This window comes from Cavia porcellus, unplaced genomic scaffold, assembly GCF_034190915.1.
Source record: "Cavia porcellus strain 051 isolate PalLab524CR breed Dunkin Hartley unplaced genomic scaffold, mCavPor4.1 scaffold_14, whole genome shotgun sequence".
Lineage (NCBI taxonomy): Eukaryota > Metazoa > Chordata > Mammalia > Rodentia > Caviidae > Cavia > Cavia porcellus.
The window spans coordinates 5,611,193-5,629,395 of record NW_026947497.1 but is presented as its reverse complement, the minus strand read 5'-3'; the positions used below and the strand labels follow the sequence as shown (position 1 = coordinate 5,629,395).

The 18,203-nt window shown below is 46.9% G+C and overlaps 1 protein-coding gene across 6 annotated transcripts in view; it reads right to left on the bottom strand.

Moving 5' to 3' along the window:
- Positions 1-11,106: 11,106 nt before the first annotated feature.
- Positions 11,107-18,203, bottom strand: part of Tet2 (tet methylcytosine dioxygenase 2) — a 96,367-nt gene continuing 89,270 nt past the window's right edge. For 5 of the 6 annotated variants that reach the window (XM_063260583.1, XM_063260582.1, XM_063260584.1 and 2 more), the window contains 2 exons: positions 17,802-18,156; positions 11,107-16,195 (listed from right to left, as the gene is read on the bottom strand). In XM_063260583.1, the coding sequence (XP_063116653.1) occupies positions 14,763-16,195; positions 17,802-18,156 (1,788 nt within the window). In that variant the 3' untranslated portion in view covers positions 11,107-14,762. The remainder of the gene's footprint in view (positions 16,196-17,801; positions 18,157-18,203) is intronic. The other variant, XM_063260585.1, reaches the window with a different exon arrangement.

Here is an 18,203-nt window from a genome sequence, read left to right as displayed (position 1 = left end):
CCTCCTGAAAGGTGACAACTTCCTTCACTTCCCGAATCAAGAATCTGTTATGGCCATTTGTGAACTTCATATAAATTAAGGAGCTTGTGCTTTTTCTGAGTTTAGCTTAATATCAAATGTTTTGGGAGATTCATCTATGGGAGAGGTTGGAGAAGTGTAAAAATATTTTGAGTGACAGCTGAAAGATAGAGGGAATGACATTTAGAAAAACTGTCACAGTGAAAGACATGTTGCCATGCTATGAACCTCTGCCCCTCACTTTGAACACACCCATCCATCCATCTGGCCACTTCCTGAAGCAGCTCTGTGAGTCCCTTTTCTTGTCTTTAGTTGGACTGTGGTTGATCTCTGGAATCATTTCAAATATTCACGGTCTGACATTCACGGTCATTTTGACTTTGGGGAAGAGCCTTAAGTGTCAGATCTGGTGAATAAGGCAGACGGTGACATATTAGTGCTTTTCCAGTCGGCTTCTCCGTGGGACGGCATTGGCAGCAGCAGTCACCGTAGTTTTGTTCGCACCTTGTAAAGACACCCAGGAAAGGACTCCAGAGCTGCTTCCCAAAAGTGGCAAGAACCATGGGCTAGTGTTTGAAGCAGGGTGGTGGTGGTGGTGATTAGTAGCACTTGGCTTTCAAATTTAAATATTTACCATTTGTTTTTATCACCTCTTATATCAATTAGCACCAAATAAAATCCCACACTTATTAAAACCATGACCTCCACGCAGCGTTGTTTTGCACACAGTGAATGCACACAGATGCTTCTCTGCACACTGACTTCCGTGGACACTGCTGTTCAGTGCTCTCAGCAGTTTCTCAGTATGCGTCATCAGCCCTATTTTACCGATAGAGATACTAAGAGAAGTTAACTTCTGCTCACCACTAAGGACCTGAACAGCCCTTGTTTGGACCAGGTTCCCCAGTTAACCACCCTACACTCCTCGCCACCTCTGATTGGTCTCTGCCTGGGGATTCCTATAGAAAATACGCAATGAGTGCATTTACACAGAGCCGGGAAACACGGGGGCTGGTGCCCATTAGCAGGGTTGCCTGTGGCCCGAGCAGCTTCTTGGGGTCCCTGCTGGCTGGAGCCACACATATGGCTGCTCCTGGGGACCCCTGCCCAGGGCCTCTGTATGACAGATTTGGCCCCAGGATAAATGCAGGAAGGATGAGCTTCATGTCCTGTGCTTCTGCTGCTCGAGTGGCCCCAAGGAAGAGGTCCAGGGGAGGCTGGCATCCCCTGGCTCTTCTCAGTTGGTCTGCAGCAGGTGGTAACCTTGGCCGGAATCAGCCCGTGGAGATGTGGTTCCTCTGTCTCGAGCTGCAGATCTGTTTCTCCAGAGGCAAAAGCCCCAGGTGGGGTCCGCAGCATGCACCTCTCAGCTGCTTTCAGGACACCCTTCCCAGAGCTGGGAGGGGTTTACCTAAGAGGCTTCTGTAGGCCAGCGTCAGGTGGACAGCGACTCTCACGTTCGCCTGCATCTTTGGATGGCTGGGATGTGGATTTGTTCCTACGCTGTGCCCTCTCAGCGAGTACCGCTCCTTCCCTTGTGGATTATTTCTCTTCTGCCTTCCTCCCCGCTCTCCGTCTCCTCTTCGGCTCCCTCCACTTCTGATTCTGGCTTCCTCTCCTCCAAGCAGCTTGCTGGGTACATTTCTGTCTCAGCCCAAGAATTCCTTTTGGGAAGATATGGCTCTTCCCATGCGGCAGGCTGGAGAACACAGTGCCAAAAATTAGTGTCACTGACCACACAGGGCTGGGGATTAATTACTGTCAAAAGCCAAACTTGGTCTCTTTCACCCCGTTGCATTTAAATTGTTTTATCCTTGGTTATTATAAAATAATTCAGTCCTAAAATGGGCAGCTGAGATGAACACGCACTTCCTGGGTAGAGAAATACAAATAGCAAATAAATACATGAAAAAATGTTCAGCATCATTGGTCATCTGAGAAATGCAAATTAAAACAACACTGAGGTTCTATATCACCCAGAAAGAATGGTTATCATCAAGAAATCAACCAATACCAAATGCTGGAGGGCTGTGGGGGAAAAGGAACCCTTCTCCATTGTTGGGAGTATAGATTGGTACAACCACTGTGGAAATAAGTGTAGAGACTCCTCAAAAACCTACAACTGAAGGTCCCACTTGACCAGCTATTTCCCAGCTGTATTTTCTCAGAACAATTAAAATTATACCACAGTGATATATGTGTAACCCACATTTATAGCTGCAAAATTTGCAATAACTAAATTTTGGAAACAACCCAAATGTCCATCAACCAAGAAATGGATAAAAATGATGTATTTTTATATAATGGAGTAATCCTCAGCTATAAAGGAGGATAAAATTGAGGCTTTTGTAGGGAAATGATGCAACTTGAGACTATGCTTATAAGTGAAATAAATCAGATTCGCATGTGTAAATATCATACTGTCTCCCTAGTGTAGAAAGTTGAAAAAGTAAATGAGACCCAAAATGTACAATGCATATTGTGAAATGGGAAGAAACTGTATGAAAAAGAAATTAAAATGGGGGAAAGGATAAAAGAAAGAAGAAGAAAGAAACACACACACAATAGTTAAGATAGTTATACTACTAATTGCTGTTCATTGAAAAGATTGTGCCTGTATTTTTTTATTTATTTTGTTTTTTAAAATTTTATTTTGAAGTAGTAAAATACAACAGATCAGGACAGAATAAAGTCAACGAAGATCATACAATGAAATTGGTACAGAACTTCACAGCAGGTTACCGGGATAACAGTAATAGGTATCACAGTATATTTCGTTATCTTTACCATAGTTGTTCTTTCAATCAGGTATATCAAAATAAAATGAAATATAGAACATTATAGAACTTATCAAAACAGAATATTGAATAGAGCAGAACCATTAATCAGAATAAAGCAAAACAGTAATAAAAATATTTGCCTTCAAAGAGATGGTAGAAGGAAATCCCCCTTATCTGCTATGGTCAACCTCCCAGGAGATGCTCAGATTTCTGGTTCCCATTTGCTGTTGAGAGGGGACAGGAGAAGGGGGGGTAGGGGAAGTGGGATGTTTGACTCTAGGCCGGGCACCAGTAGGTTCACTATTGCTTAGCAGGGAGGCAGGCTGGTTGCTTGGTTCCCCAGCTTCGTAAGTTCCAACATGACATGAATCTCAGGAGACACTGCTGGTTCTCCCCCTGGAAGGGCCGCAGTCTGCCACACCACAGCCACATACCAGGGAGGGGAGCTGCTTGCTTGGTTTCCCAGAATCCTAAGTCTGCCTGTATCATTTAATCAATTTTTCGTGCCTGTATCTTATAATACGAGCAACTACTTTGAAGATAAAGTATGCAATGTACTAACCGTTGTCACTCTCTAAAATACAATCTTATTTTGAAATTTTGTACCATTGTTTTTATCTTTAATATAATAAAATGAAATGAAAGAATGCGGTCTAGAGAAGTGCCCTCTGCAGTGAGTGGAGGAGAGCTCCATGACAGGGACGGCCCCTGTGCAGTCAGCTCTGTCACTGTATCCATCTGAAGTCACCACTACCCGGTGCCCCGGGGGACCTCAGGACCCTGGACGTGCCCCACCCTGTGCCTGTGGTTCGTCTCAGCACCCCCAAGGCCAGCTTGGCTCCCGACCCAGCCCTTGACCTCACGTCCTGGCAGGCGACACAGCACGGCTCCTCGCAGTCTCTGGGCGGTCAATGCCCGTGTGATTTATCTTCCACACCACCCTCACCATAGAGCCTATGATCCCTCTCCGGGACATGTTTTTTGAAGGACTGAGTGCAATACAGCTCTGCCTTCTTTTATGCCCTCTGGCTGCTCTCTGTAGCCTGGACTCTGTCCCCCGGCCTCAATCCAAGGGCTCACTCTTGTCTTCCCTTTGTGATTCACAAAAGCCTGGCACCTTGCAGGACGACTCAGCTGCCACCTCTCTGGATGCTGGCTTTGTCCTTGTCTTCTACCAGACCTGCTCTTAGCTCCAAACCTAAGCAGGCTGGCAAGAGTCCTGGGCTTCTGAGCACACCGGGCTTTGGGTTCTTTGGTCTTGGATGTTCGTGACAGGGAGTCGCCCACTTCCCATGGGGAAGGGGTGCCTGTTCACATCGCCCATCACTACCTCCCTGCCCACCGTCTCCCCCATCCCAGCCCCTTCCCAGCTCCACAACATCTACTGCCCTGTCTCATACCCTCCCTCTTTTATTTTTCTGTCTGAATTATTCATATTTTGGGGAATACCAGTCACTGTCATTTGAGTTCTTCTTGTATGCCTGGCACTGGGTTAGCTGGGGCAGGGTGGGCTGAAGCTGAGCCCAGGCCTCTGGCGCTTCTGGACCTGTTGTGGTGTGTAATCTGCAAGGCTGCAGAGCAGGGTGCCTAAGCCAGGGTGGAGGGTGCGCTAGGGTGTCAGATAGGACCGGGGGCTGGGAGTGAAGTAGATGTGACCAGAGCCCAACTCGGGGCCCATCCCAAAGACCCTATGGTGCTTTGAACCCCTGCAAGGGATCCCATTTTGTCTTTGAATTACTTCTTAGTGTCCAGCATTTGAATATACTTGTTTCTGTGTTTAATTTCACTCAATATGCAGGTTCACTGAGAGCAAACACTGTTCTCTGGACTCCTCTTTTTAGTATGTGATCTAGGAAAGTTCCCAGGATGTTATACACAGGGTGTGTGTATACATACACAGATGTGCACACATGTATACAGTATGTATACAGTATGAATGCATGCATAAATGGGTACATTGCTATATCCAGATGGATTTCTGGGAGTCTGAGCAATTTGGATCATAGAAGGTGCACAGCTGAGTGAAGCCATGCCCAACAAAATACCCACACATCCAACGGTCTTAGTGACTTTCCTCTTTACCAAGGCAAAATACCCAACACCCAAGGTTAAAGGAGGAAATATTTGTTTAGCTCCCAGTTTGTAGAAGTTTCAGTTCCTGGTTGGCGGGCTCCAAGGCAGGGTGGAATGGAAAAAGAGAAACAGTCCATGCCAAAGCAGGGCAGACAGAAGACAGCAAGTGATGAGTGACCGCGGCCACCCGCGCTCTCTCCCTTATACTGTATCCAGGCTACCTGCCCTTAGGCAGCCCTGGGGGTGGGGCACCCTAATCCTACCCAGAACTATGCCAAACCAGTCAGTGGACTAATTTAGTAATCACCTACCTTTGACCCCAGTATCACACACTCCAGATCCAGCCACCCCCAAAAGCCTGACCTAGGACTGCGCAAAGCTCTGGCGGGGACAGAGAGGGTGCGAGCAGTGACACCCACCAGCTGTAATCCTTGAACAACGCACAAGCAGGTGTTTAGCATGGTAGACAAATGAGCCAAAGTCGGTCCCCAAGTTCTGGCCTCTGGGATTTTCTCCTTTTTGTTTTTGAGCAACAGACTGATCTGAGTTAGTTCAAAAGACCTTCGGTGTCAAACTCCAATTTTTGTGCACCCAGATGTTTTAAGTGCAGCTCTGGGAAACAGGCTCTGGCAGCCTTAGGCATCCAAGGCTTTGAATGCCTCGGGAAACTGCCCTTGGTGTCTGCAGGCCATCGATGAGCCAAAGCTCAGCGCTATGTGTCCTCAACGCTGAGGCGGGCCCAAGACTCTGCCGACAACTGCGTGATGACACCTGAAGAGCTGCAGCCCCTCCGCCCCGTCCGCTAGCCAGTGCCCTGCTTCTGCAGGGTATCCCCGGGTAGGGGGGTTCATCTCCATGTGTGCAGACCCATCAGTGCATTGTGCTTGCAAAACCGGAGCAAAACGGAACACCAGTGTCCCTGTGAAGGTTGGCGAGGAGGTCGAGCCTGACCCTGCAGGCTCCGAGAAGCTCTTTAGGCCCCTGGTCCTGGCTATGTGCGAAGGTCTTCAAAGACAGGCGCCGCAGGCCTGCTCTGGAACTCCACAGTGCTTGGACACAGTGCTCTTATTCCTAGGGACAAGCAGGAGGCAGGGGCAGAACGCTGGCTTCCTCCACCAGCCCAACTGTGTGACATGGATTTGAAGAGGGAGGGATAGGGTCCCTGCGATAGCAGCAGGCCCTGAATGGATCAAATCCAACCACCATTGTAAAACCTTATCCCCCTTCTGAAAACTCAGTCTACGTTCAGGTTTTGTTAGCATCTGTCTGTGAAAGAAGATGTGCGATACTTGTCTTTCTGTGCATGGCTTATTTCACTTAATGTAATGAATTCATTTCCATCTGTTTTGCTGCAAGTGACAGGACTGCATTCCTCAGGGCTGTGTAATACTCCACTGTGTATCTATACCACATTTTCTTTCTGGATGCATCTGTTGATAAGCACCTAGACTGCTTCCGTATCTTGGCTGTTGAGAGCAGTGCTGCAGGGAACATGGTGGACAATTGTCTCTTGGGTATAATGATGTCAGTTCCTTTAGGTGCGTCCCCAGGAGGACAGTGCCTGGATTATACAATAGTTCTTCAGTTTTTTGGAAAAACTCCGTACACTTCTCTATAATGACTGCACCAGTGTATACTCCTATGTGTAATTGAAAAGAGGCTCTTTCATCCACATCCTGCTGGCTTTTACCCTCCTCACTGGGGTGAGATAGCATCTCACAATTTTAATCTGCATTTTCCTGGTGACTAATGACATTGGTCACTTTTTCATATATTAAGTGGACATTTGTATTTTTTCTTTTCAGATCATTCACCCATTTAAAATTGGGCTTTCTTGGGGTTTTTGTTCTTGCTATGATTTTCAAGTTCTTTACCCATTCGAGATTTGCCCTGCCGGACGAATAACTGGCAAGCATGTTCCCCTCTCCGGGCTGCCTGTCCTTTGTTGATCCAATCCTGTGATGAGCAGAAACTGTTTCAATTGACAGAATCCCATTGTCACTTGTGCTCTTGGGGCCCTGTCCAGAAAATCATCGTCTTTATCAAATCTTGATGTGTTTCCTCTATTATTTCTTCTACTGATTTCTCACATTTTATGGTCTTCAGTTCTCTTTGAGTTAGGTTTTGTATAGGGAAAGACGGGTCACACTTTAATCTTCTGCATGTGGTGTCCAGTTTTCCCAGCAAGATTTGTTAAAGAGGCTGTCCTTTCTCCCATGGATTTTTTTTTTGGCACTTTTTCTTTTTTCTTCTTTTAAGAATCATTTGGCTGTAGATGTATATGTTTATTTCTAGGTTTTCTATTCCATTAGGTGGCCGAGGTGTCTGTTTTTGTGCCTATACCATACTATTTTGATTACCATGGCTCTTTAGTTTGTTTCAAAATCAGGAATTATGATGCATTCAGTTTTATTCTGCAACTGAACTATATGTGGCAAAGGGAAATAGTGAGAAATGCAGCTAAGTCTTTCCTGAGTGCCTTCTGTCCCTGTTTGTGCTTCCTTATGAATTTTAGGATTATTTTTACTAGCACTGTGAAAAATTTCCTTAGGTTAGGGATTTCACTGAATCTGTAGGGCAGATTAAGTAGTATGGATATTTTAATACTATTCTTTCAATCCACAAAAGCAAATTGTCTTTTCATATTGAGGATTTTCAGTTTATCACTGCTTTGTAATTTTCTTTGTAGATTCTTAGTTATTCCTAGGCATTTTATTTTTGTGCCTATTGTGAATGAGAATGGTATTTGTTCCTCAACAAATTTATTATTGAAGTCTGGAAAAGCTATTGGTATTTGTACATTGATTTTGTGTCTTGCTATTTTAACAGACTTATGATTTCTTACAATCTTTTGAGGGGTCTCTGTGGCATTTCCACGCACAGAGGCACATCACTGGCACAGAACCGTAGTGTGACCACCTCCTTTCCTATCCATGTGCATTTTTTTTTTCCCATTTTCTTGCTTCATTGCTCTGGCTAAAACTACTAGTTCTGGAAGGCTAAGAGCAGTGAGAATGACTCCCTCATCTTGCTCCTGATCTTAAAGGATGTCCTTTCAGCTTTTCCCCATTCAGTGTGATATTGGCTGTAGGCATCGTGTATATAGTGTTTATCATGTAGAGGTCTGATCCTCTGTCTCTGATGCATAGAGAAATTTACCATGAGTGTATATTGAATTTTAGCAAATGTCTTCCTGCATCTGTTGAGATGACCATAAGATCCTTATCCTTTATTTTGTTGAGGTGATTTATTGTTTATTGATCTGCAAATGCTGAGCTATCCTGGCACTCTGTGATGGAACCAGCTTCATCATGGTGCAGGACCTTTTCAGTGTGCTCTTAAATTCACTTCACCAGTCTTTGGTTAAAACTTTTTATGTCTACATCTTAGATATTTATTTCTTCTTTAGTTAGGTAGACAAAGAAATATCAGGCATACAAGTAAGAAAAGAGGAAGCCAAAGTACCTGTTTGCAGAAAAAATGTCATATATGTAGAAAAATGCCAAAATTCACCTAAATACTATTGAACTACTAAATTTACTGAAGTAGCAGGATACAAAAACCACTGGCTTTTCTATACACCAATATTATGGTTTATGTCTAGATACCCCCCCTTAAGCCTCATGACATAGGAAAAGTGTAACTCCCAACCTGCTGAGTGTCAGATGGGCAGAGTTTATGTCCTGTGAAATTGAAGGATGAATTCCAAAGGACAAGAGGGTTAAGAGTAGGAAAGGCCTATTGGGGAACAGGAATAGCTTGAGACAGGAAAGAGGTCTGTTGCATGGCCTCTGTTCCATCTAGAATTTCTTAAGGGCAGTAGGGCACAGGAATGTGATTGTTTAGTGGTCACCTATCACAGGCAGCTCTGTGGATTTAAATGACCACCTGGGACTCAGGCTGTCCAGCCCAGCTCTTGCACAATGTTTATGGTAAACTGGAATCTCAGAAGGAGCTGATTAATTTACATCACAATTTGAAATTCGGGATCTTATCTTTGTGGGAAGTGGTTGTGCCTCCCTGAGGGATCTCAGTCCGCAGTGCCAGCTGTATTGCACACTAAGGACGTTCAGTCTTTGTCCAAAGTCTTCTTATCCCTAATGCTGGTCAGCGCACTCTGACTCAGGCCCTTCGCCTAACTGGCTGCCTCACTCCTCAGATGACTAAATAAATGATCTCCCACAGTGGAGCAGAGGTGGGACCTTTGGAGAGGACCTTGCTACAGGGACACAGGCCCTGCGATCTTATGACTCCACCCCGTCTCCACTGCAGCATAAAAAAGACTGAAAGAAAGCCTTTTTCCTTAAGTCTGATGCAAGGAACAGGGCCTTCTTCAAAGAGTGAAAGTTGGACTAATGACCAAAGAAGTCTGTGAGAAACTAGCTGGTAAGAGAGGTGACTTCAAACATGTGACAACAGAAAGGTCTCTGCAACTGAACTATATGTGGCAAAGGGAAATAGTGAGAAATGCAGCTAACTCTTTCCTGAGTGCCTTCCGTCCCTGTGTCCAGTGCAACAGCTAGAGTGTTTTTAAGGAAGGAAGGAAGGCGTGCGGGCAGAAGGTATAGCAACCCTTCCCGGATCCTGGGAGCCGGAAGTTAGGAGGAAACCCCACACACTAAGCACAGCCGTCACCTTATGACAGCTAAGAGGCTCCTGCAGGGCTGTCCTTGGTGGGCACTCTCCTCTCCATGGCATTCACACCAATGCTCCCTTTGGAAATCTTAGTGCCCTGCAGCATAGTGACTCTTCTGTGTGGCTGGGCATACAGGGCAGGGTCAGGGAGGAGTTAGAGCCCAGCTGGGTTGCCCCACAGTGGGGAGGTTTTGCTAAGCAGTGAACCATGAAACACACAGCCAGAGAGAAGCCGCAGGCTAACCCTAAGCTGTGCGCTGTCCCTCTGCACTTCTTCCTGCAGTGATGGGAGTGGTGGACGCTTCGCTGTCCCCAGCGGTCTCCTCTGTCGGAGTCCCGTGGGCTCATCAGCAGCCCTCCCCACTGGCCAGGGCCCTGTGCAGCTGGCCAGTTGGCTCAGGACAGGGCCCTGGCAGGACAAGCTTCTGCATCTGTCATCTAAAACTCTCCCTGTGCCAGGCAGTGGAGACTTACTGTGCACGTGGAGGTTTCCCCTGTCCAGTCACAGGACAGGTGGGGGCGTGAGGGTGGACATCCATCTGGTGGGTTGGGGTTTAAGGAAAAATGAAAAACAAATCACTATCTCATGCAGGCTGGGCATAGGCCCCAGGTGAATCTCCCAGGCAGGGAGCACAGAGGGTGCTAAAAGGTCTGATGCTCATTTCTGTTTCACTCCCTGAATCAAACTGGGTAGCCAGGGAAGTAGGGGACCTGGGATTGCCGGGCTCTGTGACAGTGATGTGAACAACTTCTCGGCCATGTGGGTCAGGACCAGGGCACCAGTGTGGCGACCCCGACGCCCTCTGCCCTCCTGGGCATGCCACCTCTTGCCTGTCCTGGTGGGCAAGGGCTGGCTGCAATAGGAAGCTGAGTGTGAGGCAGAGATGGGCATGAGCTGTGAGACTCAGCAGTCCTCCTCTGAGATCCCTGCAGACCCAGCTGCCCTGTTCCCACCCCACTTGCCCTCTACATGCACCAGGCAAACAGGCTGAGAGCTAGGCTGGGATGTGTGAGCCAGCATCTACCCCACTCAGGTATGTATTTATCTGGATAATAAACTTGGATAGATTTACCTTTGGTTTCTTGAGATAAGAAGGTTACGACTTGAACTCACTGTGTAGTCCCGGCTGGCCTCAAGCCCAGCGATCCTGCCTTCTCTTTCATTAGCCCACATTTGCCACGCATAATGATTACATTTGTTACCTGGAGTCGGTGCACACGCATAACACATCTTTCTTTTCATTGTTGCTGTGTTACTCCTTGTGCCTTGCTTGCTCCCTGAGCCTTCCAAATCTCGGTTCCTTTACCATTTGAAAAAGCTCCATTTTCTTGTTTTCCTTCAATCAACAGATGAATAGATAGAAAATGGCATTTTTACATAATGGAGTACTACTGCACCCTGAGACCATCATAGAAAATTAGACCCCAGCTTACATGAGAAACTAAAAACATATATAAAGAGCAAAATAGAAGATAAACAGGAAAGAGGGAGACCTTTTACAAACAGAAGAGTAGACGGTCATCTCTTCATGCTCTGTAACCTTGGAGAGGCAGTGGGCCCTCAAGAAATACAGAAACCCCAGCAACATGACACTTCAAGTGCATTAAATAAATATAAATTTTATTAAAAACACTCACATAGCGTTGTCAGGAATGATATAATAATAAACAGCTTTCAAATATCCTGCATTCATAACATTACAATACTTTACAGTATTTATAACTGCCCTCAGATTTGACAAACCGAACATCTCATGAGAATGAAATGAGACTAAGTTAAAAAATAAAGCATAGAAAAATGCACACAGCAGTTCATTTATCTTAGTGTCCAAATGCAAACATTTCCTATCCAAGTCAGCCATTAGCTTTTAGAAGTGAGCCAGATGTCACTGTGCGTCAATCAAGATGAAAAATTCATTCAAGTAAAGGTGCCACCACGGAAGTGCCTCCCGGTGTGGCTACAGAGTCCACCTGACTCCTGAGTAAGCAGACGGTCACTCAGCTTTCCATTCATTCTAACGAGGCAGGCTAGATATGTACAGTGATAGATCCGATATTTACAAGGTGACACTCAACCTCCTTCCCGCCTACCTACTCTTTTCCCCCTCCTGGACTACACTTCTTGCTCCTGTTGGCCAGCAGTTTGAAAATGATGGTGGATGACACAGTCACCGAATAAGTCACTGGATGGCTGAGAGCACCATCCGACACAGGCGGGGTACTTCTGGTTAGACTACAGTTAAGAAAACCAGTACCAGCGTGTGACCTGAATGCAAAGCAAATGGCTTAAAATGCTTCTAAATTGGACACAGCCAAAAACTTGAGAGCTTTTTAAAAGACAAAAATCATCTTATAAATATTTGACCAAGAGAATTGAAAGGCCTCCACTGATTTTTAAGATTTGAAACAATAAAACAAAAAAGTCTGCAAGGATTAAAGATTTAACCAATAAAACCCAGGTTTTCACTGATTGAGAATTTATATGAAAAGCTAGTGAGGAAAATGTCCTTAGTGCTGAATGTAACTGCACAGTCCTGTTGGATGCTGTGCCTCAGGTGTCAGGCCCAATCACAGACGTCCTCAGGAGTATCTGCATCCTCAGGAGTATCTACTGTATCGACCATCACATCAGAAAGGCTGCCTGGAGAGTTTCAGTCCTCTGGCCAACAGCTGCTTCCCAAACTCCTAGCTTACAAATTTCCCTTTATCAGCTCAGTGCATTCTATTTTCAATTAATATTTTTTCCTCCATGAAATACTCAAAAAGAGTCTCTACACTTTTCTTTACAATTAACAGCCAACAGATTTACAAAAAATTAGTTTTACTTACATCAGTACATGTACAAGTAAAATAGGAGGGATTCAGAATAAGAGGGTTAAATCCCTGAAAAAGAATATATTTATTAACCTACAACAGTTGTACACAAACACAGGTGACATGTTGGCATAAGGGGAGCTGAAATATCCCTGATTTTTTTTTTAGAACAAAAAGGTTGAAGTTCAAGTTATACTTGCTAAGAAATCAAGTACTGAGAAAAAGATTTTTTAAAAAAATTATAAAAAGACTTGGAACAAAATGATGGTACACAACGCTATAAGCTTTCACTCTTGGTTCAAAATCCTATTGCCAAACTAGTGTTGAGGTATATGGCAAGTAGAAACATCACTCAACCCTTTTGTGAATTTTCAGCTCACATTATGATATAATTATAGCAGGCTGAGTAGCACCATCGTGATGTGAATTTGAATTCAATTCCATATTATATAAGTATATATTTCATTTTATTTTACAGTACTAAAATACTAAAGAATTGCATTTAAAAAGTTTTGTTTACAATTTAATTTACTATACAACTCTTGCACTTCTTTATACAAATTAATGATTTAAAACCACTACAGCAAACCAGCTGCCTGTTTTATTTTATTTATTTCTTTTTAAACCAACAGACACACACAGAACTAACCCTGTTTATTTTTCTTTTGCTGGAATCAGTCCACCCGGTCTTCCGGGGAAGGAGGACACTTTAAGCTAAGACATGATAACACCCCAGGGTACAGAGCTATCCACACCAAGGCAGACGCCATTCAGCTCCGAGCAGAGGACAGAGTCCTACACAGCATGGGCTCAGGACAGGCTCTCCTGCGTGGGGTGCGGAGCACGCAACCCCTCATGGCCTGTGTCTAACAGAAAGTTCTTGCAGCTGACCTGTCTGAGCAATGGGCTTGTCTCACACCTTGGCAGAAAACTGTCTGACAGTGTAGCCTGTGAGTGAGCACCAGAAAACGTCTTTGTGGACTGAGACAGTTGCTTGAACTTCCATATGCCTCATTTCAGATTTAACAGGCTGTGTTAATAACGAACATGATTGCTCATCAATAGACACGTGACCAAAAGCAAAAATGTTTTAAAACTTTGTCTCCTTTAGGAAAAAAAATCCTCAAATAAAAGTAAACTTTGTTTTTAAACGTCTCAGTACCTTAGCATTGTTCAAGTTGCCAAAGCTTAGGTAGGCAAAGTGCTTCTAAAACACCATTTAAAAATTTATATATATTTGTCTGTGCACATATACAAAGGCAGGTGTAGAGATGTACATAGATACGTTTATTGTCCTAGAGGACATGGCTGGATGAGCAAAATCCAGAGGCCTTTAAAATGTCCACATCTTAAAAACGAAACTTGTGTAGGAACAGGTAATTCGGGATAAAAACTTGAATGAAAAGGCACCCCTTTCTTTCCGGGGCGCTGGAGTACATTGGTAACATCTCAATCATAAAAAGGCATTTGAATTTTCAGCTATGAAAAACACCATTTTCTTAGCACCATTTCATAGAACACCCAAACAAATTCAGTGTTTTACTGCTGTCCTTTATGCTTCCTGGAGCTACCTTGATAAATAAAAGTTAATATTAAGAGTACAGTAAAAACTGCGTGTTAGAAACCATAATTCCAGTATTTCAGTACATCCTAGATTCAGCACCAGATGGTATTGTAAGATTTCTGCAACTGTAACACTACAGTACTTGATTTATGTTCCATGACGACGCAAACTCGGTATTATTAAAAGTGGTCACAGATGTGTAGAGTTGTGTGTGTGGGGGTGGGGGGAGGAGGGAATCACATTTACATAGCATCCCGCCCGATAACAGAACCAGTGTTTAAAAATGTAAATGGTGGAGCATCCCTCCCACCCCACTTCTTTCCTTTTCTGTTTTGCATAGACTGCTTTGGTCTCTCTCCCGACTCCATCGCTGACCAGTCCATCGCTGACCAGTCCATCGCTGACCAGTCCATCGCTGACCAGTCCATCGCTGACCAGTCCATCGCTGACCAGTCCATCGCTGACCAGTCCATCGCTGACCAGTCCATCGCTGACCAGTCCATCGCTGACCAGTCCATCGCTGACCAGTCCATCGCTGACCAGTCCATCGCTGACCAGTCCATCGCTGACCAGTCCATCGCTGACCAGTCCATCGCTGACCAGTCCATCGCTGACCAGTCCATCGCTGACCAGTCCATCGCTGACCAGTCCATCGCTGACCAGTCCATCGCTGACCAGTCCATCGCTGACCAGTCCATCGCTGACCAGTCCATCGCTGACCAGTCCATCGCTGACCAGTCCATCGCTGACCAGTCCATCGCTGACCAGTCCGTGGGTCTCAGCGCCTCGGAAGATGAGCTTACTGCGCTGCCCAGCTGGGGCCTGCTGTCAGCACTGCGCCACCCCCGCCCTCCCCGGTCCCCACTGCAGCCAGGCCGTCAGATGTACCTGCTGTAGGGCCCAGTGACCCTCGTGAAGGCGTAGGGCGCCGTGGTGATGGTGGAGTCGGTGGTCATCGAGCTGGTCTTCTCGGCCAGGGACCTGAAGAAGCGCAGGTAGGTGGGCTCGGGCGGCTCTGCCGGCTCCCGCTTCACCTTCTTGCCGTGCGCCTTCTGGGCCGTGCAGTCGGGCCCGGTCCGGTCGCCCTCCTCCACCTTCTCCCGGGCCTTCTCTGCCATCTTCGCCTCCCAGAGTGCGAGGCCGTGCTTGGGCTCGTTCATGCTCTTGTGCTGATAGAAGACTAGGGAGATACGGGTGGGCCAGTTCCTGTCGGGGTTGTTCAGGGGGGTGGTGGCGTGGAGCTCACGCTTGGCACACTCGATGAGCAGGGAGCCGTGGGTGGGGGCCACAGCCACCCCCCCAATGTCGGGGTCCAGGAAGCTCAGCTCACTGTCCGACCATACCTCGTCATTGTCCTCAGGGGCCTCGGGCAGCTTCTCCTCACTGCTGGCCTCGCTTAGCTTGTGTGGCAGTCCCTGCACGGATGGGGGTCTGTCCTGGGGGAGCCCCCTGGGCAGCCCATTGGCCGTGTGTGGAAGCCCGGCGTTCTCCTTGTTCTGCAGGTGCAGGGCGTGCAGGGAGCTGCTGATGCTGCCTGCAGACGCGCCGTAGTTAGAGACCAGGTGGGTGGCCGTATGGTGCTCCCCATTCTTATAGTCCACACCAGGATGGCCCAGGCCAGGGGGATATCTGGAGGCAGCACCCATGAAGCGGCCATCCATCTCGTGGGGGGTGTAGGGAGAAAAGGGTCCAATGGGGTGGCTGCCAGGCCGAATGGCACAAGTGCTGAAGGCATCACCCTGCACGCTTGGGGTCCCATAGGCCAAGTACTTGGAGGGGAAACTCTGGGTGTTTCCAAACCTCTGCTGGTACAGGCTGTGGATGGGTGGGAGGTCTAGCTTAGCAAGGTGGTCGGGGCCCGGATATCCATACAGATCCATAGGCTGAGACTGGGGAGCATAAGAGCCCAGATAAGGGGTGCAGCTATCCATGGCCGCAGTCCCATTGCACTGGTATGATGGGTACTGGTTATTCTGATTTAAGAGCCCAGGGTAAGGATTCATGGGATTAGAGGAACTCAAATACGAACCTGCAGATTGGGGGGAGGTGGAGTAGATGCCCATAGGGCTGGCACCCCTGTACATGTCTGCCGTGAGGGAGGAGCTGGGGTAAGAGCTGACTGGGTTGGGCCGTCGCATGTACAGGCCAGGGGCTGCAGAGGAATAGGTTCCCACGGACTCCGGCTGGGGCTTCCCAGAAAAGGTGTGCTGTGGCGGCTGGGGGGTTTGAGAGGGCCGCTGGGGCTGTAGCTGCGGGGGCTGCCTCTGCAGTGGGGGCTGCTGTGTGGCTGGTCCTGGAAGTCGCAGAAGTTCTGTGGGGAAAGAGCGGAACACATGCGCTCACTAAGGATGCTTCAATGCAAATGAGAAAGACATGAGTCCGACTGCCCCACAACACAATGCAACAGCAAAGTCAGGGTTCTGATCAACATGCAGCATAACCTTCATGTGTACAGCATCCAAAGCAAAAAACACTTCAGGACACCCCATAACACAAATCTAAGGTGAGCCCAGGCACCTGGGCCACTGGAGTCTCCCATCTCTGCCCCCCTCCACCTTCCCTTCCTCGGGCTTCTCATCCTCCTGCACTTCCGTCGTATCCACCAAACACAAGTGTGCCCCAGCAAGTATCTCAAGGGTTGGGAATGATCCTGTTTAGCTGCCCCTCACCGTACTGCTAAGTCCGTGGAGGGAAGCGAGCAGATCTCTGCAGCCTCAGGTGGCCGCGGCCACCTCAATGTTTATTATAAAATTAAAATGCAGTAGCATAAGATTTGCCATGGAAGATGGGGCATTGTTTCTAAGACAAAGGATAACATTTATTTAAAAATAAAAAAGCATGCAATAAAATTAACAAAGGCTACTTCATGATTAGCCTTTCTGGGAAGAAAATTTGTGGTTGTAGATGATACTTTAAAGAAACATTTATCCTGTTAAGTGAAACTTTTAAAAGTCATATTTCTGTTTCCTGACCTCACTCATCAGAAGTCCCCTTGATTAATGAATAAATGGGACTGCGATGAGGCTTGAGACCAGAAGTGATTTATGATCCCCAAGAACCTGTGAGAAGAGACCAGAAATGGAGCTGTCTGGTCCTGCTTTGCAGCTAACCTAAAGGAGAGCTGTAAGCTACTTGAATGGGCTTGATTTCTTCAGGGAAGGCCAGGAGGCACCTCTGGCTTATTGTTCTAGATAGCTTAGTATGAACTTGAAAGATACATTTTTTTGGTAGTTAATTTCCATTTGGACTTCTCTTTATAGTGCCAAATGTAGACATGAGGCCAAGGGCCCTGGAGAGCATCAACTTATCAGTAAGCAATACTGCTCTCTGCCATAGCTACAGGCGATTCTTCTACTGATGAGATTTAGAGCAGCTACGTGTAAACTCCTAAAACACAGACTCAATGCCGCTAAGGAAAAGACTTTTTCAAACTTATATCAAATCCAGGATTAAAACTTAAGCTGTGTTTTTGTTTTTGTTTTTTGGTACTAAGGATTAAACTCAGGACTGAGTGCTTAAGGGAGGTGCTTATGCCACTGAGCTAAATCCCCAGCCCTAAACTTAAGGTTTTTTTTCCCTTTTTTTTTTCTTTTTTGTGACAGTGTCACTGTGTAGCCCAGGCTAGCCTCAAACTTGCAATGATCCTCCTGCCTCAGCTTCCCTAGGGAGCATCACCATGGCCAGTAGGAGTCACTTGTAAGCTTTTTGGTCTTTCATTCCAACATTTTGTCACCAGTGTGTGACTTTTTTCATTTTGGAAGCATTAATGGAATAAAATCCAAACAAACTTCTCCATCTACCCCAGGTCCACATTCCCAAGGGTAGAGCCGGGTCACTGTTGCATTAGGGGAGATTCTGGTAAGCAGCTAAGACCACCAGGGATGCGACCTTGCGCCTGCCTGCGCTGCCCTGTTTACCTGTCAGCTGCTTGGCCTGGCCTGCAGCCTCGGCCTGTTTTGTCCGCAGAGCGGCCGCCTTCTCCTTCTCAGTCTTACTGGCGCTGCTCTCCAGCGAGGACAGCTTCTCGGCGGCCGCTTTCCGGGCCTCCAGCTTCCTCTGCCTGCAGGTCTTGGCCGGTTCTGCCAGCATCCGGACCTTCCGCCGGAAGGAGCTCAGCACCTGAATGGCACCGCTGCGCTTCTTCTCCTCCTGAGCCTCCGCGCTCCCGAACTCGTCCACGTCGGAGATCTTGTACAGAGGCAGCACGTGCAGCTGCTCGTCCTCAGGCGTGCTATCCGGGTCTCGATTGTCTTCCCTCGTGAGCGTGCACACCTGGGGGGAGGGAGGCATTAAGCTTCTGCATGTCTAAGGGGTTGAAT